Below are 26899 nucleotides of genomic sequence, written 5' to 3' on the forward strand. Positions count from 1 at the left end.
ACACACAAGTGAAGTAGATGACCAGGGGGCGGAGTGCATGACCAAATGCATTCAGTCCTATTGTTAAAGAGGCTTAATTATCAGAAGGAACTACGCAGCCTAGATTTTTAAAGGGGCTTATTACAGCAAATACTTTTATCAGTTCAGAACTAGTTTCATTTTTAGATGCACTTTAAAAAAATTGCACCAATTACTTTATGAAACATTAACATTGTGTCTGATTTCTTTTCTTTTCCTGCTTGTCTGCATATTGAAGGTAACAGGATTCTGATGGAGCCTGGGGAACCCAAGTTCAAAACCACTTTCAGCTATGGAAGCTCACTTATCCCAACCTACCTTGTATGTATTGGGGGAAAAACTGGAACGAGTGCTTAGACAGGCCGAGTTCCTGAATGAAAATCAGGATACAGCTCAAAAAATAAAAATAAAAATAAAAATGCAACAGCCTCTTCTACATTTCTAAGAAAGTCAAGTGCACAAGCAATCTGCCTAATGTTCTCTTTTAACAGTTTTGAAGCTTGCCTTTTTTCCCCCCCTTCTTCTTTTGGATAAGAGCTGTGCCATTGTACAACTGGAAATAATAAATCCCAGACTTACAGGAACACCATTATTTAGAAATATGTGTGCCCATGAAATATGGTTTACAGGAGGAGAGGATTTCCTTAACTATTTAGGATAATTTTTCATCCAGGCTGTGTATGTAGTCATTCAACTTGGCAAAATGGAAAAATAAAAGATGGGGATGACTCCAAGGTTATGGGGGATTTGGTTTGAGAAGAAAGCAAATTAAAACAGTCACATACTATCAACAATTCCTGGAAGCATGAGATAAGGTTTGGATTAGGAAGCAAGCCATTCAATCTTTTCCATTGGAGAGAAACTATCTGGCCCTTAAAGTACCACCTTCTGTATTTTCTCACCTGGTATAATTTGCTTTGAAAGCAGGAATCCCATCTGCTGAATTAAGAATTATTTTAGGTATTAAATAATTTCCTATATTAAAATAGTGTTTGTCTACAAACAGAAGTAAAAACCAATGATAACATTAGCTTGGCTTATTTTCATGTAGATGTTTGGGACATCAGCTTTCTTAAAAACTTGTGCAAATCTGATGTTAAGAGGATTTGGCAAAGTAGTATCTCATTCTCAGGAGCTTCCTTTTACCTTTTTTGCAAGTAAAACAAGTTTCGCTGTCAATTCTTGAAAAAACACTTGGGATTTATTGATTTAAACTGCAAACAGTCGTTACAAAAGATTCTCTTAAATAAACTCACACAAAGGAAAAAGGAAAGAAAAAGCAATGTAGTGAACAGTAATGGGAAAAATTACATTCAATGTGTTCTTTGTGCCAGTAATGTTTACCTTTAAAAGAGGAAACACTCCATTCTTGGAATACAGAAATGCAAAGACAAACTACATTTGGAATGTCTTTAGACAGGCACTTGAAACCAAAGGGTAATTTTTTTTTCCTTTAAATACTTACAAAAAAAGGAAGCAAAAATCTTCCTTTTCATCGTCTCACAGCACAGCTTATGCTTATACATTCTAGAGGCCAGCAGTGAAATCCGCATTCTACTGAAGTCACTTGACAAAATTCTCCAATGACATCAGTATGGGCAGAATTTCACTCCACCTGGGAGAGGCCTTGTTGGGCAAAGGAAGTCAAAGAAGCACATGAAACTCAATTTGCAGTCTGACACAAAAAGGGGAACGATCTAAAATAAATAATCCGAACACAGTTGTTGCATTTTTTAAATTAAATTTTCATTTTTTAAAAATAAAATAACCAAAAAAGTGTAAAGTTACAAAAATGTCATTGTAGTATAATATATTAAACTGTGGGGGAGGGGGAAAAGAAAAAGACTTCACAATCTTAAGATTAATATGGAAGATCATAATTTAAACATAAAAGAATATATTCTATGAATTCATCATCCAGATAAATATGAACAAAATTAACAAAAAAGCATAGGTTTCAGCAATAAATACGTTTTGATAAGTTAAATAAGCTTTATATTGTTGTGCAGTGACAAGCAAAATTTGCTCTCCAATTTCTGAAGTTATACAAAATTAAAAACCCAGGAAAAAAAAAAAATAAAAAGCTTGGCGTGAGTGCTCTATGGATAGGTCTATTGTACTCTAGAGCAAAACCATTAAAGCTATGACTACTGGAACTTTGTTTACACTGAACTTGCAAGTGTGGAATGAACACCGTTAGATACCCCTCCCCCTCCCCACTTTTTGTCAAGATGTCACATGTACATGCGGAGAACCTGTAGCACCAAAAGCAAGTCGTTCAATGTCCATCTGGCTTAACTCTCCATTTACCAAGTCCCACGCATGTTAGAGTGAACTGTCCATTCTTAGCTGTTCTTCTGGCTGACCTGAGTTGATTCAGGCAACAAGCCTTTATAAAATGTGGAAGGGGCTGGATGTTAACAGATGTCCACCTGCCATGTGTCTACTGAACACAGGCAAAGGAAGGGAAGACAAAGGGAAGAGGTTTCCGCATCTGAACTACTGCTCATTACAGGAGTTGTTAGTTCTAGATATTCCTCCTGCACATCTGGAAATGCAGAGCTCTATAGATGCTGCTGGTGCCCTCTGCAGCTGGAGAGGTAATATAGTCACAGTGAACATATTAAAAGGCACTACACTTGTAAACGTTATCACTTTTTTTTTGTAATTTGGCACTTGCGGTTTCAGCCAGTGTCTGGACTCTAGGCAGGTGGACAGCCTTGGAGTTAACATCAAACCCAAAGATGCTAAGGGAGATTTAGGAGAGGAAGGGAGCTACAAGCTTAACATTGTAATACATGTGGGAAGAGGCCAAAAGGCAATACCAGATTATTCATCAGAGATGGACAGTCTGCTGAAGATGGGAAGACGTCTTGAGGTGTCCAGGAGAGGCGAATCCGAGCCACTGTGGCTGCTGCTAGAGCTGCTCAGATAACCTTCCTGGTCAGAGAGGGAGCCCTGTGGACTCGGAGGAGAGTCAAACATATTTGGGGACTCAGACATGGGTCTAAGAAGGAAAGCAGTGGGTGAGCCCCCCCCAGACACCTGCATCCCCATACTAGGAGCAAAGAGATTGGTCAGCTCCTGGCTGGAGAAGGTGAATGGATTGCTGGCACAGTCAGGCAGAGTAGGAGAACTCAGGAGGTCATCAGCACTTATGATGGGCGGAGGGGTTATTGAGGTGGGGCTGTCCAGCAGCCCATTGGCAGCAATAGCACTTGGGAAGCCAGCAAAGCTGAAACTGTGTTGGAGGCGGGGTCTTTCAGCAATCACAGGCTCTCGACCGCCACCAGCTACAGCCCGGCGCTCCTCAGCATTGTGGATGAAATGACAGCGAGGCCCATAAGGGCAGAAGCCAATGGTATGGAAAGTGCGACAGAGCTCCGTCTTGTACTTGGGATGGCGGGTCAAACTTCGCAGCTCATGGATGCCGTGAGCAAACTGGCACTTGTCTCCGTATTTGCAGGTCCCATTCTCCTCAAACGGGCGGCAGAGCTCTGTCTTGTAACGGCTTGAGTTGACTTGCCCACCAGGCTGCTTTTGCTGAAGCAGGCGCTCTCCACCTTCGGAGAAGGAGCGGTCTCGAAAGCGGTTCTCCCTGGGCCCCAAGGCTGGGCCTGGCTCTCCCTTAAGGCCATTTAGGAGATGGGTCTGATGAAACTTAGAATTGGGCAGGGTGACAGAATGCCTCCTGGGGAAACCCCCGCCAGCCGGAGTTCCTACGGCCTTCCTGTCCAAAAGACACCCTCCAGCAGCAGAGGGGCCGTAATTCAGCATCTTGTTACTCTGGAAGGAGGAAGTAAAAAAGCAGTCAGCAATCCAGCTTTCAGCTTGACTTGTTTATGCCCTTAAACCTGACCATTCTACTACCCGTTTTCCACAGCTGCACAACTGATTTGCCAACAGTAAAATGACTAAAGCTCTCTTCTCTACCAGACAGGTCAAACTGTAGGAAGCACACACCACTAATCACAAGCCATGAAGTAGCAAACTCCTCAGATTTTCAATGGCTTTCCCACAGGTTCATATTTACTGTATCAATGAAACACATTTTGATTTGTCCTACACAAAGGTGTCTCACCATACAATAGGAAGAAGTATCAACCATAATCTGACCATTATACCCTAGTACTTTTCCTGAATACTGGCTGTAGACTTCCTTAATTTATGCACAAGAGCCGAACCTCATTTTAACACAATTCCTCCCCAAATCTCTAGAGAGGAAGAACCAGATCTTTTCCACTAATACTTTCAAGTCTATTTTTTCAGGAACCCAAAATTTAATTCTTGGTGAGGAGGGCCTACGCCAGTTTTTTATAACAAGATGTGAGCTTTGGGATAGCTGTTAGTTAAAATTTCTCAATTAGTATCATTGTGCCACCTCCCTTTGTGCAAAGAAATTACATTTCATGTGATTCATACATGACTTCATATCTCTAAATATTCCTTTCCAGTTAGTTTTCTGACCCTAACAGAGGGATCTTTAGAAAGTTCAAGCAATTAGTTTGGGTACATGTGACCTCAATCTAAAACACTTTATTTCGAAAGTGATTTTGTGTTTATATTATAAACATTTAGCAAAAAAGAGGGAAACCAAATGGAGAACAACTCCCACGCGGCTCACTTTTGCAAGCGGTTAGCAACAGCCAAGGAGGCAGAAGCCCAAGTTGTGGAATCCGTTTCTCAAAAATTGAGGAAGTCACTGGCTTTTCTTCCCACTGCCTTACGCACTAAAGCAATCAACAACTCTTCACAAACTTTAAGAAATGCATACACCCAGCGACTTCGGCTAAACAAAGATAAGCTAGCGAGAACGAGAAAAGCGTAGCCACATGAGTGGGCCGAGAGATAAGAAAAGCAAACTGCAGAAAAAGCGAGCTAAGTAAGCAAGGCAGAAACCGGGGAGGCGGGAGGGGGCGGGGTGCCTAGCCTGTAAACGGTATTTTGCAAAAGCCTGAAAGCCAGAACCTCCCTCCCTCCCCCCCCTACCTTCCCGTCGCCCATCACGCACGGCTCGAGTTCCCTTTCCAGCAAGCCGAGACCGTAAGCGTGAAGCAGCGGCGCACCAAGCTTGCGGGAAATTCGTGGCAACAGCCATCTTTCTCCACCCCGAACAAACGTGGTGTGCAGCCGAGTAAGTAATCCCAGCAAACTTTTCCAAAGCAGGACACAAAGCGACCCCGTGAATCCCAGAACACGAGCTACAAATGGGCTGCAAAGGGTTGCAAAAGGCTTTGTTGCATTCCATCACATGGGGAGGAAAGGGGGAGGGGGGGCGGCCGAGAGGAAACACGCCTTAATCCCAAGTACCGAATTTAGGATGAAGGGGACGCTTCCACCAAAATCTGCTGCTTCGCACACAATGCAACTTTTTTTTTTTAATGGGAAAACTTTTCCGAACTTTTCGGGTGGAATGGCGCAACCATTCCAAACTTGTTTAAAAAAAAAAAAGAAAAGAAAAAAGGGGGGGGGCGAAGTTACTGAAAAGTCCTAGTAGAGGTCCAATTTTTTAAATCTCGAAATAAATTCTCGAAATAATTCAAGGGAGAGTCGTGCAAAACAAGCAGAACTACCCAAAGTCAAATGTAAAAAACACTTCCCCACCCACCCACAGAAAGACTTAGCGCTCCAGCAATTCAACTAGGACTTGGGGCTCACGAGACAACTTTCCCAACTAACTTCTCAGCTCTCAGAGCGATTTTAAGGCCAAAAATACATCTTATGCTGTTTTTAACATCCCCTCCAACTTTTTTTTTTTTTTTTTAAACTGTTGAATTTGGGAGGGGAAGAAAAGGCAAGAGGGCATTAGATGTAGAACGAGAGAAACCCTGTTTACTCTCCCGGAACAATCTGAACAAAAGCTTTATTTAAAAAGTTTTAGAAGATAATGCGGGAGGTTAACTTACTTTGCATAAAACTTCACTCAAGTCGAAGATTGTTGGAGACACGAGGGCTGTAGACATCTTCAACTACCGTAGTAAAAAGAGGAATGAAAAAAAAATTGGAGTAACTCTTTTAACAGAAAAATAAATGATTCAGTATTGTAAAGGCACAGCCTCCAGTTTCCCTGGGACGGACTCCCTTTTGCCCCCTCCAGCTCCAACAATTCCCCTTTCTCGTTCCTTCCAGAAGAACTTACCAAAAAGCTCGATTTATAAAGTTTCAGCTCTTACGCCGTGGGAGGAGTTCTAACTTCATTTAAATGAGAGAGGCGGAGGGAGCTCGACGACGAAGGAAGAGGGGATCACCCAGTGGGGTCAAACCTACCGAAAGCCCTTCGGGGGGGACGGGGAAAGGGGGTGGGGGTGGAAAGAAAGAAAGAAAGGGGAGGGCCTCGAAACTCTTGTTTTTAATTTGGGGGAAAAAAAGTTTTGAAGAGAGTAGTGTTTGTACAAGTTACCTCTAATTAGGCGGCGAAGGAAGGGCTAGTTAAGCCTCTTTTGTCGGGACTTGAATGTAACATGTGACGCTATTCGCTGCACCCGATGCGGCGGCTCCCCTCCTCCTCTACTTAAGGCGGGATCGATTGTTTCCTTGAGAAGTTTTACAAGGGTTCCTTCGGGCTTGTGAGCGGGCGCGAGGGCTCAGGCAAAGTTTGGCCGCTTTTCACTTCCCCCCCCCCGCCGCTGAGAGGATTTGGGGTTTTTTTTGTGACTGCAGGATCGATATAGTGCAAGTCATCTCGAAGGCGGGGGTACCGGACGCCCATCTTTTAAGGGAGCCAAGGCTAGCTGAATCCCCCCGGGACTTGCTTCCGAGTAAGCAAAGCAGGAATGGGTGCCGGCTGTGCGCTTACTTTATAAACGCGTTTACTCTGAAGTAGGTTGTGGTCAAAGCAAGGATGGAGGGGAGGTCTTCATTAAATCTCGATAGGCTCAGAACATAACAATTAAGGAATTCGCATGAGTTTCTTCGCGCCGACCGTGGTACGAAGAAGCCACTAGATTTAAAAGTTCAATCGAAGTTTCCCCTCTCCCCTCGCAACTTTTTTTTAATTAATATAAGTTCTTAAAAAGTCTGGCCCCAGAAACGCTTGTGTATGTTGTAAAATACTGCAGTCAAGTTTGGGAGGAAAGATTTCGAGAAAATTTCACGAACCATTTTTGTCTAAATTCCCGCTGGAAAATGACTTGTGGAGTTTTTGTGTTCCCCCACCCCACCCCACCCCACCCCGTGCAGTTTTTACAGAGATTCTTCTATTGCCACATTGCTAGCGTGCTTTTCTGCAAAGGGCGCTTCCTTTTTTCTTTTTTAAAGTGCTTTCGTGTTCATTTGAATGACTTTCCAGTGGTTGCATTTTTATCTCTGGCCTTCCCCTCCTCCTTGTTTTTAGTTGAGTATTATGTCGGATAGTTTTCCCCGACCGAATGGAGTTTTTTGTTCCTTAACTTTTGGCGCGATTCGAGCTGGGGAAGGGACATATGCATCGGAACGTGACTTGACACCGCGATTTGCATCTGGGAGGGGAAGGACGTTGTCGACTTGAATTCGTTCCCCCGCAGTCTTTTTAAGTTGTGGAAGAAAGGGCTGGGTGGTGGACCGAAACGGAGCTGGTAATATTTCCTTCCTCTTTCCATGTGACCTCGCAACTGAAGCCTCACCTCCACAGACGATTGCGGCACAACACTTCAGAGCTCTCGGCCTGTTAGGAAACGCGGCGCCCTGAGTGCAGTTTCCATCGCTGCGTAATGAGGCCACTTGCTAGCCGCATTTTCGCGCTCGCTCTCGAGCGCACCATTTTGGTTTCCTCTCTCCGCCCCCTCTCCCGGGTATGTCTGAAGCATGTGTACATAATGCAGGTTATATCTCCATTTTCCATCGCCCAAAAGCTTCCCGCCTTAGGCCGGTTTGCATCTCTGCTTTGATTTTAATTCGACTGCCTCGATGCATACTTAGGCGTTGCCTTTTTTCCTTCCCTCCGCAGCGTTCCCCTTTTCTATCAAGTGTATAAGTGCGGGGGGGGGGAACCCTCTCCCCCATTAAAGTGTCTCAAAACGGGTTGCTTCTTACTGGTTAATTTAAAGAGGATGTCAGCCTTTGCGAATTTCAGTCTCCCCCTTTCCGTATGGCAAGAACATGATTTAACTTTTAGTTTTTGTTATGTTGGACAATATTTACACTATTCAACAGGTGCAGGAGAACCTGGACACTGAATTTAACTTTGTGCTGAGGAAACCCTTCAAATAAAGATTTACGGAAAATGAGAAAGAAACTCAGAAGTGATCCCTCTCTTTTGGAATGTACTGCCTAATGGAAAGCTGATGCCAGACTTATTTTGGTGACACTGGGAAATGAGCAGAACCAACAATGCCGAAATGTTTTGCTTTACAACATTGGTAAAGAAAAAAAGTGTATTTTCTAGAACAAAAATTTGAAAAGTTAAAGCTTGTATCCCAACCCTTGAAATATATATCATGCCTGAGCTGTAAAAATCCAGATGAGAATTAGCTGTGAAGAAATACAGAAAATACAGCCATCCAGAGTTTTACAGTCCAGATACAATATTTCTGTTTAAAGACCTTAACAGAAAAACAGAAGCTTGCTCAGAAATACACCCTCAGAATGTAGTGGCTCTTGCTTCTGTGTAAGAATGTTCTACACTGATTTCTAAAACGTGATAAACTTTCAAGACAGCATGAATTCTGTTAAATGTCAGTTCTGTGAAGACAGGAATGTCATCAAATACACCTTCTGATTTCCTTCCTGTTTGTTTCAGTTTGGCAACAAATGAACACTTCTGCAAGCCCCTTCCTCAGCTGCTTAATACTCCTTGGTGGCCCCCCACAGGAGCACTTAAGTAGTGTTCATAGCTTGACAGCATTCATGCAGAAGTAAGCACTATTGGTATCTACATGATAATACCCAGCAGTGTAAATGTCACAAAAGGGTTGGTACTGTGGTTGTACAATAACAACAGCTGTATAGCTATCTCAATTGTAGAACAAATTGTGACTTGGATAGAGTAAGCATAACTTTGGCATAGGAGCAATAGACCTGGGTATAAAGCTTGCAGTTTGTAACAAATATGAAATAGGCTTGACTGCTTTAGTAAGTTTCATCAGTAGTTATCCCACGAGAATAGTTATTTGCAAGAGTAAGCTGGCTCCAGAGATACCTGAACTGGTTCAGAAAGATTTCTAATTTCTGTTACTTGGGACTAATTTGAATGGTTTCTAAGAAATCTTGAGAAAATAATTTCAGTAGTGGAAATGATGTCTTCTAAAATTTTTGCTTGGATTATATATTTAAAAACTGATTTGGTAATTTATCACAAGCCATGTTTTCCTTTTATAGTAATTTAACCCTTTGTAAAAATCCTATGATTTCTTTAGGATGTAGAATGTGTATGCAAATCAGTTTTTGACTCTTGTAAACTGCCTGGACCAAGGCCTATATCTTTCTTAGGAAGATTTCAGAAGTAGTTTGCCATTTATATTTAATTTATTTGCTGCCCATCTTATCCACCAGGTGACTGGATGGCTTACAATGTTAAAGACATTGCTTTCTGTCTAGAACTGAGAGAGTGTGACATGCCCAAGATTACCCAGCTGGCTTTGTGTCTAAGGCAGGACTAGAGCTCATGGTCTCCCAGTTTTTAACCTGATGCCTTAACCACTTCCATGCACCAAACTGGCTCTTCTTAGTGTGTGGCTCTCCTAAATATTTGATGAGGAGCCAGAATCCATTGGAATCTCCATATTATGAATCATATATCACAAAAATGATAAGCATTTCCAATGACCTTAACTTCAAAAAAACCCATTTAAAATTTAATTTAAAAGCTTCCTTAGAAGAGAGTCCAGGAGTTACAATATGCCATGCTGGAGTAAACAAGGAATATTTCTAAACTAAACGAAAATATTTCTGCAATACTCAGGTCCCATAGTAGAGGCACTAGTAAAAGAATATGGTCAGCTGCTTCAATGAGTTATCTCTGTCCCAGCTCAGAAGCCCAACTACAAAAGCAACAGGAGTGGAGTTTCTGAAGAGTTCCCAAGAAAGTAATATGTAGAGCTGAAAAGTTAAGAGTTGGAGGAGGTTCAGCCATTAAAACATAGGCCTTTCCAGGCCAAGAATTTGCCTGCAGAGGTGAAAGTGTAAAGGTGACAAGGTGCAATCTGAATATCCATTGATCATAGAAAAGGAAAAAAAAAATCCCAAGAATAATAAAAAAATTGGCAGAAAAAAATATAGTGTATAGCTTGAATGTTCTGTAAAAGTTGAAGCTACATCCTGGGGCAGAGGCTTATGGTTACCCTAATACTGATATAGGAAACTTCCATGCGTGTCCATAAGGGGGAGGTAAGTAAGAGGGAGAAGCGATGTATGTAGGGGTAGAGCAACCACTACAGAACAGGGTGATATAAAACCCCAAGATGGATGAGATTCATTTTTTTTTGTTTTCCATGCCCCCAAATCTGCAGATGCCTATGAAATTGGGGGACAAGAGGTACTTGTGTAAGTGTCCTGCCTCTGATTACTTTGTAATATATACAGCAGATATTTCCTGCTAACTTGAGTAAAATAACAGAGGTGGTCCTGAGGAATTTCTCCCAAGATAATGTTTGTGGCAGGGCTTTGACTTGCATTTTGTACAAAGGAATGTGCTGGGCCATTTAAAGACTCTCTTAACCACAAGAGAAAAGTTGGTCATGAAAAACTTTGATTCTGTTGGGTGTTTGGAAGTCCTGTGCACAGTAATGAGAAAGGATGTTGTCAAATCGAAGCTTAATTGAAAAAGATTCAGAATTAATGCAGCTGGAAGGACATACCCAAGAAAAATATGCCATTTGGGGATGGGTTACAATTTGGGAAGAAAGAACACTTCTCTGGATTTTAACTTCCACTTAACCAGCCAATATCTGTTCATTCAGCATGATGCAAAAGAGAGAGAAACCTACCTGATGCATGCAGCCTGATTAGATTTTCACTAGACTTCTTTAAATATTCATGTTTCGGGCATCCTGTATCTCTGGAAAGTGCCTATTTCTCTTATGTTGCTATGTTTCTGTGAGTCAAGCATTACGAATATGTCAGGAGGTACTGAGTCAACCTGGTCATTTTTGGAAGAATATAGAAAAACCATGTGCTGTAATTCTGTTGACTTAACACCTGTGAATAATACAAAAGTATCTCAAAGAAGAACAGATTAGATGACTTCATAACATGATTCTTAAGCCAGCTGATTGTAAGAGGACTCACCAATTTCTCAGAAGCTGGAGGCTCTAGCTGGGAATTATGGGAGCTTTTATCAAACAAATGTAAAAGGCAAAAATTCTGGCAAGACTTTCAATAGCATACTAAGCAACCAGAACTCTTCTTAACATTTTTCTTTATGCCACGGTGTTTAGAAAAATGCCTGTAGGCAAGCCATAAGACTCAGCTCCCACACACCCCTCCAGCAATAAATTGTGATAATTTTTCATGATTGCATGATATATTTGTCTAAACTTCTAGGAGGCAAATTGTATAGAAAATAAAATTACATATCATTTGGATAAAATACATAGGTATACAAATGATAAATGCAAGCCCTTCAACAGACTGACTTGGAACATGGAGTAATGCATACGAAGCATCTCTTCAGATTAATAAAGTGGCCACATTTTTTTCCAAGGCTTATTTGGTTGCTCTGGAAGCTCTTTTCAGATGTCTGCATGTATGTGCATGTACAGCTTCACTTTTCCCAGCATGCAAAGAGATCTCGGGGACCTCTTTTTTTCAGGACCGTGTGGCTGTTTCAGAAGCTGCCCCTGGGTGTTTTCTGCATGCTGAGAAAAAAGGAGAGCTGAGTGGCTGTGCATGAGTACACATGTATTACGCAGCTGGAAACAGCTTCCGAAGCAACCACATGAGACTCTTAAGATAAGGCCTTCTTTAACAGTTTGAAAACGGATTCTTTGTACGTGTTCTTGCACATTCTGAAGAACTCTGGTCAGAGGAATTGCACAGGCTTATATTCATTACAACAGCAGGAAAACCCAGGTGTAAAGATTTAGACTGCAGTGAATATATAAATGAAATAAATAAACAGCCACCTAATTGATACCAGTAACAACCATTTAGGAAAACTGACATTGAATCTTTCCCAGTTCTTATGCTCTGAGCCAACGTTTTAGAGATTGCAGAATTCTGTCTTCATAATCCAAATGAAGCCCTGTTGGCTTCTGTTGCATGATAATGGAAAGTGCAGGTGTAGCATTTAACAGTTTACTAATTTTACATAATACTTTATATAAAGATTTTAAATTCAAAGGGTAAATACTGTGGAAGGCAGTATTGGAAGGGCAATGATAGTAACTGAAGAAGTTGGTCTGACAAGCTGTATAACCAAACTCTGAAACAGGTTTACAGTGGTTACAAGAAGATAGTGATGGAAACTGCAGAGGTGTTTTGAAAGACAAAAGAAAGAAAAAGTAAAGGGCATCATATGTTTCTTTTGGGAACCAATTTTCTGTATTATGTGGATAACACTTCATAAATTAAGATTTGCAAAAATTTGCAAAGTAATTGTTTGGCAGCATTAAGTGGCAACAATTTTGGGCAGCAGGATTAGAACATTTAGGATTAGAACATAATTCCAAGACACACCTTTACAAAGCAATTCTGGAGTCATTTCTCCACAATAGCAGATGAACAGACCATGTTTACATGGAATTCTTATCCATGTTTAAATTAACCATGGGTCATGGAATTAACCTATTGGGATTTATATGAGAGGTTGAACCATAAACGAAGCACTGAAATGAGGGTCACATCACAAAATACACAAGGGAAAATGGTTAATTGATCAAATAAAGAACAGAAAGGGGGGCATATGTTCCAGTGGAAATAGTAACACAACAGTTTATGACTATATACGGTAAGATGTTTAAATGAAGTTTCCTTGCTTTTAAACATGAATTGTGCTAGTTAGAACTCAAGATTTGGTAGAAAATTTAATTTGCTGCAACATTTAAAATGCTTTGCCAGCTAGAGAAATGAGTGGACAGAAACAGCCAATTAGGAAACAAACATACATTGATGGTTTGGCTGCAATGGGGCACAAGGATACCAGAAAGGAGAGCAGCACTTTGATGCCATGGTCATGTCCCAGCCAGTGACATACTTGGAAAAACTACATGAATTTTTCTTAATGTGCACCTCCCACACTATGTAGTTGAATCAAAGTACTGGACCATTATCAATATACAGAGAAATAACTCAAATGGGTTTTATTCATTTAGATTATGTATGCTTATAAGGGGGATGTTGATGAAAGCAGGGAGAAAGAACAGTTAATAGTCTAGCCCAGGGTTGGGCAATTGTGGCTCTTTTACAACCTGTGGACTTCAACTCCCAGAATTCCTGTCTCAGGAATTCTGGGAATTGAAGTCCACAGATTGTAAAAGAGCCACAATTGCCCAACCCTGGTCTAGCCCAGTGTTGGCGAACCTTTTCTGCACCAAGTACCAAAATGGGAGCGCGCGCGCAGGAGGGGGAAGCACTGGAAACCGGAAAAGAGCTCCCTGGCACGCACATGCAGGAGCCCTGGAAACCAGGGCAGAGCAGTTCCCCAGCGCACATGTGCACCGGGAAGCTGAGCTGGTTTCCGGCATGCATATGCGTGCCAGTCATTCCGGTTTCTGGCGTGCATGTATGCACAAAGACCAGCTGGCCGGCACACGTGCGTGCCAGAACCCAGAAGAGCAATGGGCGACCACTAGGGTGCCTGGAGAGATGGCTCTGCATGCCACTTCCGGCACATGTGTCATAGGTTCGCCATCACGGACCTAGAACAATTGAAATTTATGTAAGCAATCTGAAAAGGTATATTAAAAGAACGTACACATATAATTTATCTAAAAATGAATCAACAGGAGAAATTTCCCTAACTTCATTTAGATCTATACTATATAATTTATAAAATAAAATAACTATATAGATGTAAGAGAAACAATTATTAAAAGATGAGCTTAACTAGAAAAAAACAAGATCGTAACAAAATGTTAAAAAGATTGTTTTGCCTTCATGGTCTGCAATAAGAGGGAGACAAGAAAAGCATGGTCAATTTTTCAAGATTCTACAATTACAATCTAGAGCTGTGATGGCGAACTTGTGGGCGCGCGAGCCTTTCCTTACGTTGACCATAGTTTCTCTAGTTTTACAAGAATGCAACTTTGAATTAACTTTGATTAACTTTGAATTCAACTTTGAATTCAAATTCAAAGGAATTGAAGAAGGAAATAATATTTTCATTCAAATTAAGTAAATTGAATGAAAATATTATTACTTCTTTCTTGCTTAATAATGTGCTGCTTGTGTCACATTATAGGTAACACCTTTTTGAAGTGTTTTGTGTCTGCATTTCTGGCTTTTATGGTCTGCAGGATGGTTTGCTCCAGGAGTTTATTTTTCCCTCACCTGATGTACTTCAGTCTACATAATTACTAGCTAATGCAAAGGATAGTATAGTGATTGTGGAAACTGAAAGGCACCAATTCAGGGAAAAATGGTTGTATGCATTCTGCGGCTTCTAATGTTTCCATTAATAGCTACCATTTGTCATAGCCATCTCTGAAGTCTTAGTTGCTTCATAAGAAAGGACAGATGAAAACAATTTGGCCATCATCATTAGTTCCAGCCTATTGTATTAATTCTCCCCAGATGGATTTGGACCAAGGGAAAGTGTCCTATGCAGAGCAAAAATATAGCCTAATGCAGTTTTTTTGACATGGTTTGCTACTGCCTTCTTCTTAGGGTTGAGAGAAACTAACACCCAAAATTTCCTAGCTGACTTCATGCCTACGATAGGACTAAAAATCAATCAAACAGGGTTGGAAGGGATGTTGGAGGTCTTCTATTCCAAAGGTCCCCAATCTTTTGGACCTCGGACCACCAAGTTCATAATTTTAAATCCCGCGGACCACCAAGTTCATAATTTTAATTAATGCTTCAGCGCTTTGATTCCCAGGGATAGGATGCGGTCCCAAGCAGTTAGCTTGGCCGCCTGTAAGCGGAGAGAAGCAGCCGGAATCAACCTTAGCTTTGCTGTCCATTGCAGATGCTAGATTGCCCCCGTGCAAACTCTCGTGTCTCGAGGAACGCTCGCTGAAGTGGCGTGGGAAACTTCGGCCTGGCTCCTTGAGAGATGAGATTTTGCAGGGCTGATCTAACATCCGCAATGGACAGCAAACTCTGGCTGCTTCTCTCTGCTGTAGTGCTTCCCGGACGCTGTTTACCGCTCCAAGTCCCAAGCGGCAGGAAACGAGGGCTGTCTTGGTGCCAATGGCTGGCGCAAATATACTGCAGCGGAGGCAGAATGCTGATACCGCAGTGGAGGCAGAATGCTGATGCCATGCAAATGCAAGTAGGCTTTGCTCTCGCACCATTCAGCAACTGCCACTTTGGCCTGCTTGTGCACCCCCTCCCTGGCAGCTGGCGAGGGCTGTGCTCCTTTTTGCACATTGCACCACCTGCAAAGTTGCACATTGCACGTGCCACCAGAGATTTCCAGCCCCACCCTGGCCAGTCCCATATTCGAAAGCTGTAGTAGTCACACTCACAGGACTGGCCCGTTGGTCATCCCGGAGCAGCTCCTCCACCCGAGTGCACTGGCCTGCCGGAAGGCAGGGAGCTCCCCTGCAGGCCAGTGCACCCAGGTGGAGAAGCTGCTTCAGGATGAACAATGGGCCAGTCCTGTGACTTCTACAGTCATGGGACCGATTTTCCCACCAACGTCAGCAAGCCACCATCACTCTGCCCGTTTTTGTTTTCCTTCACTCAGATTGACCAAGCTTCTTGAGAGAAGGAACACAAAAGAGGTTTCCAGGCTATGTGCCTGGACCGGGCACTTTTTCTTGGGCCTTCCACCCGGAGGCCTCACAGAAGCAGAGAGGTAGGCCCGAAAGGCGGCTGATCCTCCTCACCCAGGCAGCCATTCAGCTGAGTGAGGCAAGTCTTTGGTCTTACCTTTCAGTTCCAGCTCGTGTGGCTCGCACCGCTATACTCAAGGTGAAGTTTGCGCTTGGCCAAAGGGTGGGGTTGGGCGGGGTGATGTGGGCAGTGTTCCTGCACACAAGCTGGATTAATTGCTCTTGGGGGCCATATCAGGCCCAGGGGCTGTAGCTTGAGGATGAGTGCAATATAAAAAAATGCAAAAATACCAAGATTTCTCTGTGGACCACCAAAATTTTCTCTACCACCAGTGGTCCGCGGACCACCGGTTGGTGACCACTATTCTATTCCAGCCCCCTGTTTAAGCAGGAGATCCTATACCAGGAGTGTCAAACTCGATTTCATTGAGGGCCACATCAGGGTTGTGTTTGAACTCGGAAGGCCAGGGGGTTGGTGTGGCCATGGTGGGGGTTTGACACAGGCTCGATGCATTTTTTCCCTTCCCTTCTTTCCACAGTTCTTTACTACAACTATTTTCCTATCTCTTCTACTAGATATTACTGGCAAACATTTAGTACTTATTCTTCATACTCCACTAAACTTTTTATTTCTAAGTTTATATCCCATTGTTTAATAGTAAATTGCTTTTCCAGGCAGAAAAGCTTTTTCTACTATTGTATTTTTATTATTCAACTAATAATAAAAATACAATAGCATAAATAACAGGATAATACAAGATCTAACAGCAGAGGTAAATTTCCAGGATAATAAATAGAAATGGCTGTCAATTATAGATTGTTGATTGTAGTTTAAATGGACCTACGGTATGTAAAATCTGGCATTAAACTGTAGTATTAACATAGGATGTTGCTTGTTTTCTATCCAGATCAGACACTTACTTGAGGCCACATAATTGTAATACAGTCCAATCCAGTCCTCCTGCAGCACTCTGCTGACCGAAAACGGGCCACATGGAGGCTCCTTGTGGCCCACTTTTGGCTGGCAGAGTGCTGCTGGAGGATGGGGAGTCCGAAAACGGGCTGCACAGGGATCTTGCGAAGCCTCCACATGGCCCATTTTTGGCTGGCAGAGTGCTGCAGGAGGCTGTGGAGGGTGAAAACGGGCCTCGCGGAGCCTCCGCAGGGCCCACTTTTGGTTAGCAGAGTGCTGCTGGAGGCTGAAAACGGGCTGATCCTTTGATATTTCCAGGCCATCCCCACAGGCCAGATTTAAGCACCCCATGGGCCAGATCTGGCTCGCAGGCCTTGAGTTTTACACCCCTGCCCTATACCATTTCAGACAAGTGACTGTCCAGTCTCTTCTTAAAAACCTCCAGTGATGAAGCACCCACAACTTCTGAATGAAAGCTGTTCCACTGGTTAATTGTCCTCACTGTTAGGAAGTTTCTCCTTAATTCTAGGTTGCTTCTCTCCTTTGTTAGTTTCCATCCATTGTTTCTTGTCCTGCCCTATAGTGCTTCTCAAAATAAATTGACTCTTTGTGGCAGCCTCTCCCTCAGTCCTTCTTTTCTCTAGGCTAGCCAAACTTTTCTTCATATGTTTTAGTCTCCAGGCCTTTAATCATCTTAGCTGCTCTTCTTTGCCCTTTTACCAAAGTGCAAACTTAGTCGCCTGGTTCCCAACCTGGTAACCTTTAACCACTACAACACACTAGCTTTCTGATACAATTTGAAGATTTTATAGTACTGTCACTGATCATTAGGACATCAGCCTTAACATTACTTTTCTTGACTTTGCAGAGTGGAACCTGACAGACATTTAAAATGATTTAATATCTTATAATCGGCAAGATAATTAAATCCTTTATGGCATCTTTCCATTTTTTTTTCAGTTTGGTTTTTTAAACTATTTGCGTTATTTTTAATTATTTATTGAAGTTGGGATTCTATAACAGAATTATGCCAACATTAATTAATCTTAACTTTAACTTCTGGTTTTATTCTGAAATTGTCTGTTGTGCAAGACTGAATAATTCATATTAATGAGATGCCTCATTTAAAATTTCAACACTTAACCGCTCTGTTTCAACAGCCTTCCAGTTGAATACCCAGCAAGTTTGAATTTTCAGTTTTCTTAAACATAATAGAATTCCTTATATCTGGTTGAATGTGGCTTCTAAGTAACATGTTTTACTTCTCCTCTCAGAAACACTTATATCTGAGAATCTGTTTCAGGCACACCTGTGGAAAGAGTTTCATTAAATATGCATGTTAAATATCAACAGAACAAACTCCATTTTCTTAAAGGCAGTTAATCCCCCCCCCCCCATGTTAATACAAAGAGTTGATGGTACTATTCTGGTAGGCCTTTCAATTTGTCTTGCTTCAAAACCATATTTTTGTTCTCTGTTCATGTTTATTTAACTTAATTTTCTATGGGGCTTCCCTCCCTCAGTTCTTCCATTTCCTTCCTGTATCTGTTTTGATAATATTTATATTTTATTGTGATTTTCTTTGTTATCTTTACTGCTTCTTTAAATTTTACATTCCATATATTTAGCTTTGCTATAGTGCCCTCTATTTTCAAATTTATTCTTCCCCATTTTTCTTTTAAAGGCTTTACTTTTTAACCTTTATACTTGATCTTTTTTTACTTTTAAAAGCATTTTTTGTACAACCTCTTCGGCCGAAAAAATGCTTTTAAAAGTTAAAAAAAAAAAAAAAGCCTCTGATGATCCCGCGGCTCAGCTGGGAACGTCAGAGGCTTTTCAAAGCATTTTTTTTACCACCTCTTCAGCTGAAGAGGTGGTTAAAAAAAATGCTTTGAAAAGCCTCTGACGATCCCAGCTGAGTTGCCTGATCGTCAGAGGCTTTTCAAAGCATTTTTTTCTGCAACCTCTTAAGTTTGTAGAAGAAATGCTTTGAAAAGTAAAAAAAAAAAAAAAAAGGTGGCCACGCCCACCCAGTCACATTACCCCACCACCAAGCCACACCCACAAAATAAGCCACGCCCACAGAACCGGTAGTAAAAAAATTTAGAACCCACCCCTGCACTCTGCCATAAAGCCTAAATTGGTGGAGGGCTGCAGTGATGGTTGTTCTTCTGGAACTCTGTCCTATCTCCACACAGGATCTTTTGAGCTCGGTCAAAGTGACCATCGGGTTCTTGGTCACCTCTCTTACTAAAGCTCTTACCCCCGTCAGTTTGACCAGGCGACCAGCTTTTGGAAAAGTCCTGGCTTCTTCCATTTGAGAATTATGGAGGCCACTGTGCTCTTACGAAGCTTCAGTGCAGCAGAAATTTTATTGTAACCTTCCCCAGATCTGTGCCTTGCAATAATTCTGTCTCTGAGCTCTGTAGGCAGTTCCTTTGACCTCTGCTTTGCTCTGCTACAGTACGCATTGTCAGATGTGAGACCTTCTATAGAGAGCTGTGTGCCTTCTCAAACCATATCCAATCAATTTAATTTACCATAGGTAGACTCCAATCTAGGTGTAGAAACATGTCAGCAACGATTAAGAGAAATGGGAGTCACCTGAGCTAAATTCAAGTGTTGCAAAGGGTCTGAATACTTTAACACCAATGTGATATTTCAGTTTTTTTCTTTTTAACAAATTTACAGAAATTTCTAAAATTCTGTTTTCACGTTGTTGTTTTGATGTACTGAGTGTAGATTAAATGAATTTCAACAACTAGAATCAGGCTGCACAATTGACAAAAATGAAGGGTTTGAACAGTGGTGGGATTCAGCTGGTTTGGGCCGGTTCAGGCGAACCAGTAGTAAATTGCTGGCTGTTTCTGCCCGTTCCTGCCCCACTCTTTCCAGGAGTCCCCACGTGCCTCATTTTGGCTCCCAGGTAAGTGCAGGGAGGCCTCCTGGGCCCAAAACGGGCCGCAGTGTGTGTGTGCGGTACACTCCCCCGCAGCCCATTTTCGCTCCCAGGAGGCTTCAGGGAGGCCTCCTAGGCCCAAAATGTGACACGGGGGGGGCGCGTCCCCCTCGTGGTCCATTTTTGTTCCCAGGGGGGTGTTGGAGGCCGAGTGCCACTGTCACACACCCTGGCCACGCTCACCCAGCCGGTCATTAGGGCAGAGAACCAGTTGTTAAATTATTTGAATCCCACCACTGGGTTTGAATACTTTTTGAATGCACTGTAGACACAGTCACCAGAACTTCTCTTCTTGTTACAATTAAATTATATTTTTCAGGATAATAAAAGGAACAAGCTACTAAACAGTGAGGAATAATCATAAAATAATCAGATCAATCATTTGAGTGCTCTCTGGATACTCTGGATTAAGTCCTGAAATTATGTCCTTTCAGGGCATGCATAAATGTAAATACTGTATACTTTAAAGCATCCGTTCCCAGGATTTCTGCTTTCTCAGGCTCCTGAGAAGGACATGGCTGTTTTAAGATGCTGTCAGTAGCTCCTGTGTGCTTTAAAACATAAGATCTAAAGTGTTGTACAACCTTAACTTTAATAACGGTGCTAATCTGATTCCATTAAATGTACACTCAAATTTAATTGTAGTCTTGGCCTTATTCATTTTTGGGCCCTTTCAAAATCTCTTGCATACCAGTCAACACACCAGGGTAACACCAGGGTAGGAAATGTTGGGACATGGCTACTATGACACTGTCAGCAAAACTTTCAATCTTGAATTGTTGCCAGAAAAGTTGCAAGCCTTTCTGGTGTGTTCGTATAGTACTTTAGAACTTATTTTGTTTCCGTATTTTTTGCAGCAAGCGGTCTGGTGGAAATGTCAGCCCATTTCTCTACTTCCTCAGGGGAAATAGAGTCCAAAATAGCTGCTGGCTAGTGACTTTGGAGTTTCATTATAGTGCTCTTTCTGGTTCGCCCAGTGATTTTGTTGTTGTTGAAAATCAAATAATTTAATTGTTTTGCTCTAGATGAGTTAATATGGATAAATAATATACTTCTAGAGTAGAGACAAAAATGTCACGGAATCGGGCAGCTGAAAGTGACTACTTAAGACCATCAGGTCTAACCCACTGCTTAATGCAGGAATCCAAATTAAAGTATCCCTGACAGTTGGCTGTCTAGTCCCCTTTTGAAAACATCTAGTGAGGGAGAACCAACCGCTTCTCGAGTAACAGGTTCCATTGTCAAATTGTTTTTAATAGCATTCAGTCAGAATCTGAGAGAACAGATCTTGGCCTTATTCTGTCTAACTTCCTTTCAGGTATTTCAAGGAGGAGTTATTTCTGCCCTAACGCCTACTCAGTCTTCTCATGGGTAAACATTCTTACTTCTGTCAGTCTCTTTCTTTATAGGACCGAGTTTCTGATCATTTCAGACGACCTCTCTTAACCAATTCCAGTTTGTCTTAATTCTTCTTAAAAGAATGGTGCCCCAAACTGGTCACAATACTCAAGATGTGATCTGTTCAATTCAGAATAAAGTGGAATAATTACCCTGTGATTTAAAGATTATACTTCTCTTAAGACTTAACTGTATATTTGCTTTTGTATTCTTTTAATTCATCCTATGATACATTCATTATATCATCAAGTAGCATTTCAAGATTGTTTTCATACATTTTGTCAAGCGCAGACAACCAGGTCCACACTTGAAGGTTCAAAATTACTAATTTATTGTGCACAGGAATCTTTTCAGACTAATGATTTGCACTTGGGTAAAACTAGATAAGGGCCAATGGGCATTCAAGGAGTGTTGGACTTCATTCCTCTTGTGTTCCTCTTTGTTTTTCTTCCTCTTTAAACAATACCCTGCTTGACTTCTCCCCCTGGCTCTGCCAGTCTCTCTTACCAAACCAGGTATCTCTGTTTGTCTTAATTTGGTTATTTTATTTTTAGACCCATTCTCTAATAAAGATCATTTTGAATTAAATTTCTGTCTTCTGGGATTTAAGGGATTTTTTATTTTCCTCCATGTTTAAAAACGCAAAAAAAAAGGGGGGGAGGATAAAAATTTGGTGAAAAACTCCCTCCTGGGAGTTCTTGGTACAACAAAAAGGCTGCTGATGAGTTGAATATACTCTTTGCACTTCTATACTAGGATATTAGCTAACCACTTTATTTAATATGTTATTCTGTCCACATCATTAATAATGTTGAAAAGTAATGGCCCAGGCTGGAGTTTGACATCAGTATGTCAATCCAGTTTGATGAGGCATTATTAAAAAGCATTATTTATTACTTTTTGAGCCAGCTATATGGTTATTTAATTGTCACACAGTCCACATATCAGTGGCTTTTTGACAATAATATGAGGAGGTTCTGTAGCATGGAATACATCTATAACATTCCCACAGTATTATGGAAGTTATTAACTAATAATAATAATAGTTTGGCAAAAGCGGTTCTTAGGAAATCTTTGCTGATGTGTTTTTCAAAAGGCTTCTAGATACTGAAATAGATAACATTCTTCAGTCATCTGGCATTTCACAAGTTTTTTGGGTTTTCTCAAATAAAATGAATAAAATAAAATAAATAAATATTTCACCAAACCATCATAGTTACTTCAGAAGCCTACAGTGCAATTCTTATGGCTTAGAGTAGAGGTCTCCAAACTTTCTAAAACTTGTGGGTTTCAACTTCCATGGCTGGCTGAGGAATTCTGGGAGTTGGAAAACCATCATAGTTACTTCAGAAGCCTACAGTGCAATTCTTATGGCTTAGAGTAGAGGTCTCCAAACTTTCTAAAACTTGTGGGTTTCAACTCCCATGGCAGGCTGAGGAATTCTGGGAGTTGGAAGTCCAGAAGCCTTAAAATTGCCAAGTTTGGAGACCCCTGGTTTAGAAATTTAAAAATTATTCAAAGTAAGAAGGCTATCTCTGATAATTTTTGATCCATTTCAGAGGGTTTTCTCTATTTGCGTCCAACTATGAAACAAACTTCCTGCAGTAACATCCTCATAATGTTGCTTTCTCATTCCAAATCCATGAATGAGAGAGACTTAGCAATCCTCAGCTTTACTGGAGTTCAAATAGCACTTTCTCTCTTTCTCTGGTACTATCTATCATCTGTTTGACCATAACTCCATTACCTTGGCAGTCGGGTAGGAGGGAGCAACTGAAGCAAGCAATAGAGGTAAGATGTGGTTTAGTAATGGGAACAGCAAATGCAAATATAGTTTTATGTCAGATCAAAGATTAATGGATCATAATACTTCAACAGCAGTGAAGAATGAACCTCAGATTTCAATGCTGCTCTTATTGCTCTTCATGGTTATCTGGTGGAACATATCTTCTTTTGTTGGAGAAGATTAAGACAAATAAGCTTTTAACTTTTCTGAATTTTGGTGTATCATTGATACACTTTTTTCATTTCTTTTTACATGAAATATATCCAGAACAAATATTTTGGGTGAGGTCTTAAAGTCCTTTACTCACCTCAGCTCATATTGAGCTTAGCTTTCCTGATTTTTGTTTTTAAATCTTCATTGATTTTTTTTTTATGTTATGTACTGGATTCTTCCTTGCCCTTCATTCTTTTTCTCATTGAGTTCCAATTCATTTGGAATTGTGCTTTTATTCTCCCTCTTTTTTCTAGGAACTCCATTCATTTGAAGCTTTGTTTCCTTACTTTGTGTCTTACTTTGAACTTCTTTGGAATTCAAAATGTTTCATGTTTATCTGTAATTTCCTTTAAAATCCAAAGAATTTGATTTCCCTTAAAATCAAGATCATTTTTCTCCTATGGTCTTGCTACTTCCACTTCCTCAGCTAAGTTAATACCAAGTGAATAGAGTACAAATAAAGCTTATGTGCTTTTCTTACTCTCTAAAGGAGAAAGTTGAGGCATTTCCTGGAAGGCTATACTTGGCTGAGTTGATTTTTCAATAGATGTCAGTAATTAATCTCCATCAGTACTACTTCCTATTTGGCATGTATGTAAAATTCAACTAGACCACTGGTGGCAGAGCCTTTATACAGTAATTCTCTTTTAAGATTATAACAGCTATTTCTGAGTTTTCATGAGAAATCTTGTTTTTATTTGTTTTTATTTTTATTGTTTTCATTTTTTTGACTGCTGCCTTTTCCTATACTGCTCTCTATAGGCCAGACTAATATTTCTCTTACACACTGCTTTCTTTTCCCCGTCACAATTTCTACATGCCCTTAACAAAATATCATTGTCCACTTTGTTGGCTTTATTCCTGCTTCCACTTTTTTTCTCCAGTCAATCTGCTGTCATTTCATGACTTCTTTCTGTTAGTTATTTTCAAATAAAATCACATCCGTCTCCTTTTGGCATCTGACTTTGCAGCTTGAGTTGATGCATGGTGAAAGGAAAGTCTGTGTGTGATTGCACCTTTAACAATGGAGGTTGCTACTAAGGTACAAATTGTAATTCTAGAATAATAGTACTGAAGTGATGACCAATTTTTTTTTATAAGCAGTAAAGGTAAAAGGTAAATGTGTCCCGCATGTTTTATTCCAGTAGTTCTAGCCGATTTTAGGGGACAGTGCACATCTCAGTTTCTTTAAGCCATTGAGCCAATGCTGTCCGAATACATTTCCGTGGCCATGTGGCCAGCATGACATCATGGAGCACTGTTACCTTCCCACTGAGGTGATACCTTGGTTCACCGAGGAGCTGAGGGAGATGAAGCGCTGAAAAAGACGCCTGGAGAGCGGTTGGAGGGCCAGCCATTCTGAATCTGACCGAACACTGGTAAGGTCTCATATTAAGACCTACCTGGTGGCGATAAAAGTGGCGAAGTATAACTATTTTGCCGCTCTTATTGCGTCATCAGATAATCGCCCGGCCACCCTGTTTAGGGTGACCCGCTCCCTGTTCCACCAGGAAGCGCGGGAGGACCCCTTGGAGGGTAGAGCCGAGGATTTTGTACAGTATCTGTATGACAAAATCGCTCAGATTCGGGAACACCTGGACTCTGACTGGGTAGATTCGGGGGGGTGGTGGAGGACAGAGGCAGGTCTTGTGAGTATTATCTGGGAAGAGTTTGATTCTGTGACGCCCGAAGACATGGACAGGATACTGGGCAGACTGAGCGTAGCCACATGTTTATTGGACCCGTGTCCCTCCTGGTTGGTGCTGGCCTCTCGGGAAGTTACACGAGGCTGGCTTCAGGGGATTATAAATGCTTCTTTGAGTGAGGGTGTCTTCCCCGCCGCCTTGAAAGAGGCGGTGGTGAGGCCTCTCCTCAAGAAGCCTTCCCTGGACCCGGCAGTGTTGGCAAATTACTGTCCAGTCTCCAACCTTCGCTTCGTTGCAAAGGTTGTTGAGAACGTGGTAGCGCAACAGCTTTCTCAGTACCTGGATGAATCGTTGTATCTGGATCTGTTCCAGTCGGGCTTCAGGCCTGGGTACAGCATGGAAACAGCATTGGTCGCGTTGGTTGATGATCTCTGGAGGGCTCGGGACAGGGGTTGTTCCTCTGTCCTGGTCCTATTAGACCTCTCAGCGGCTTTTGATACCATCAACCATGGTATCATGCTGCACCAGCTAGAGGAGATAGGGGTGGGGGGCACCGTCTTACGGTGGTTCTCCTCCTTTCTCTCTCACTGGTCGCAGTCCATGTTGACGGGGGCAGAGGTCGATCCCGAGGCCCCTTGTATTGGGGTGCTACAAGGATTGGTCCTCTCGCCCCTTCTGTTCAACATTTATGTGAAGCCGCTGGGTGAGATCATCCGTGGTTTCGGGGTAAAGTACCACCAGTACGCTGACGACACTCAGCTGTACAGCTCCACCCCAATGATGCCCTTGAAGTGATGTCCCGGTGCCTGGAGGCTGTGCGGATCTGGATGGGGAGAAACAGACTCAGGCTCAACCCATCCAAGACTGAGTGGCTGTGGTTTCTGACATCCCGATATAGTCAGTTGGTGCCATCACTGACTATTGGGGGCGAGTCATTGGCCCCCACGGAGAGGCTCGCAACCTGGGTGTCCTCCTGGACTCACGGCTGTCTTTGGAAGAGCACTTGACGGCTGTGACCAGGGGGACTTTTTATCAGGTCCGCCTGATTCGCCAGTTGCGTCCCTTTCTGGATCGGGACTTGTTAGATACGGTCACTCATGCTCTGTACTACTGCAATGCTCTCTACATGGGGCTCCCCTTGAGGAGCACCCGGAGGCTCCAGCTGGTCCAGAATGCGGCCGCGCGGGTGGTTATGGGAGCGGTGTGGCGCTCCCATGTGACCCCCCTCCTGCACGAGCTGCACTGGCTCCCGGTGGTCTTCCGGGTGCGCTTCAAGGTTTTGGTTACCACCTTTAGAGCGCTCCATGGCATCGGACCGGGGTATTTACGAGACCGCCTTCTGCTACCAATAGCCTCTCACTGACCAGTACGCTCCCAGAGAGAGGGGCTTCTCAGGGTGCAGTCGGCCAAACAGTGTCGACTGGCGGCCCCCAGGGGGAGAGCCTTCTCTGTTGGGGCACCTACCATCTGGAACGAGCTCCCCTCGGAGATACGGAGGATCCCGGATCTGTGCACGTTTCATCGTGCTCTCAAAACATTTTTATTTCAGCAGGCTGGCCTGGCCTAACTCTCCCTTTTAAATTTTTAAATAGTTTAATCTGTTTTCCAAATTGGGTGTTTTAAATTTGTTTTCGGCCAAAATATTTAATAATTTTAATGGACTTTTAATGTTTGTATTATCTGTGTTTTATCCTGGCTTTCACCGCCCTGAGTCCCCCGGGAGTAGGGCGGTATAGAAATTTGATTGATAAATTAATTAATTAATTAATTAATAATAAATAAATAAATAAATAAATAAGTACCTATTTATTGACTCGCATTTGCATGCTATTTATTTATTTATTTATTTATTTATTTATTTATTTATTTATTTATTTATTTATTTATTTATTTATTTATTTATTTTGTCACATTTTTATGCCGCCCCTCTCCCAAGGGACTCTTTTGAACTGCTAGGTTGGCAGGAGCTGGGATGAGGATGGGAACTCACCCTGTTGAGTGGCGCTCGGATTTTGAACCTGGGCTATTGGCTTTTGAGCCAACAAGCCCAGACTTTTAACCACTGAGCCATCACACCACCCCCATGACATCCATAAGCAGTACAAAATTAAG

The 26899-nt window shown here is 42.0% G+C and overlaps 1 protein-coding gene and 1 long non-coding RNA gene across 2 annotated transcripts in view; one reads left to right on the forward strand and one right to left on the reverse strand.

Moving 5' to 3' along the window:
• Positions 1 to 1197: 1197 nt before the first annotated feature.
• Positions 1198 to 6293, reverse strand: ZFP36L1 (ZFP36 ring finger protein like 1). Its single transcript, XM_070938430.1, has 2 exons — positions 5925 to 6293; positions 1198 to 3804 (listed from the first exon to the last, which is right to left on the reverse strand). The coding sequence occupies exons 1-2, from the start codon at positions 5979 to 5981 to the stop codon at positions 2848 to 2850; spliced, it is 1014 nt and encodes a 337-aa protein (XP_070794531.1). The 5' UTR covers positions 5982 to 6293; the 3' UTR covers positions 1198 to 2847.
• The window catches only part of LOC139313085 (uncharacterized), a 62351-nt gene continuing 40400 nt past the window's right edge, over positions 4949 to 26899 (forward strand). The window contains exon 1 of the long non-coding RNA XR_011600071.1: positions 4949 to 5152. This is a non-coding gene — a long non-coding RNA (uncharacterized lncRNA). The remainder of the gene's footprint in view (positions 5153 to 26899) is intronic.

The sequence above is a fragment of the Pituophis catenifer genome, unplaced genomic scaffold (genome assembly GCF_029215685.1).
Source record: "Pituophis catenifer annectens isolate HBS135680 unplaced genomic scaffold, rPitCat1.0.hap2 SCAF_1, whole genome shotgun sequence".
Classification (NCBI taxonomy): Eukaryota; Metazoa; Chordata; class Lepidosauria; order Squamata; family Colubridae; genus Pituophis; species Pituophis catenifer.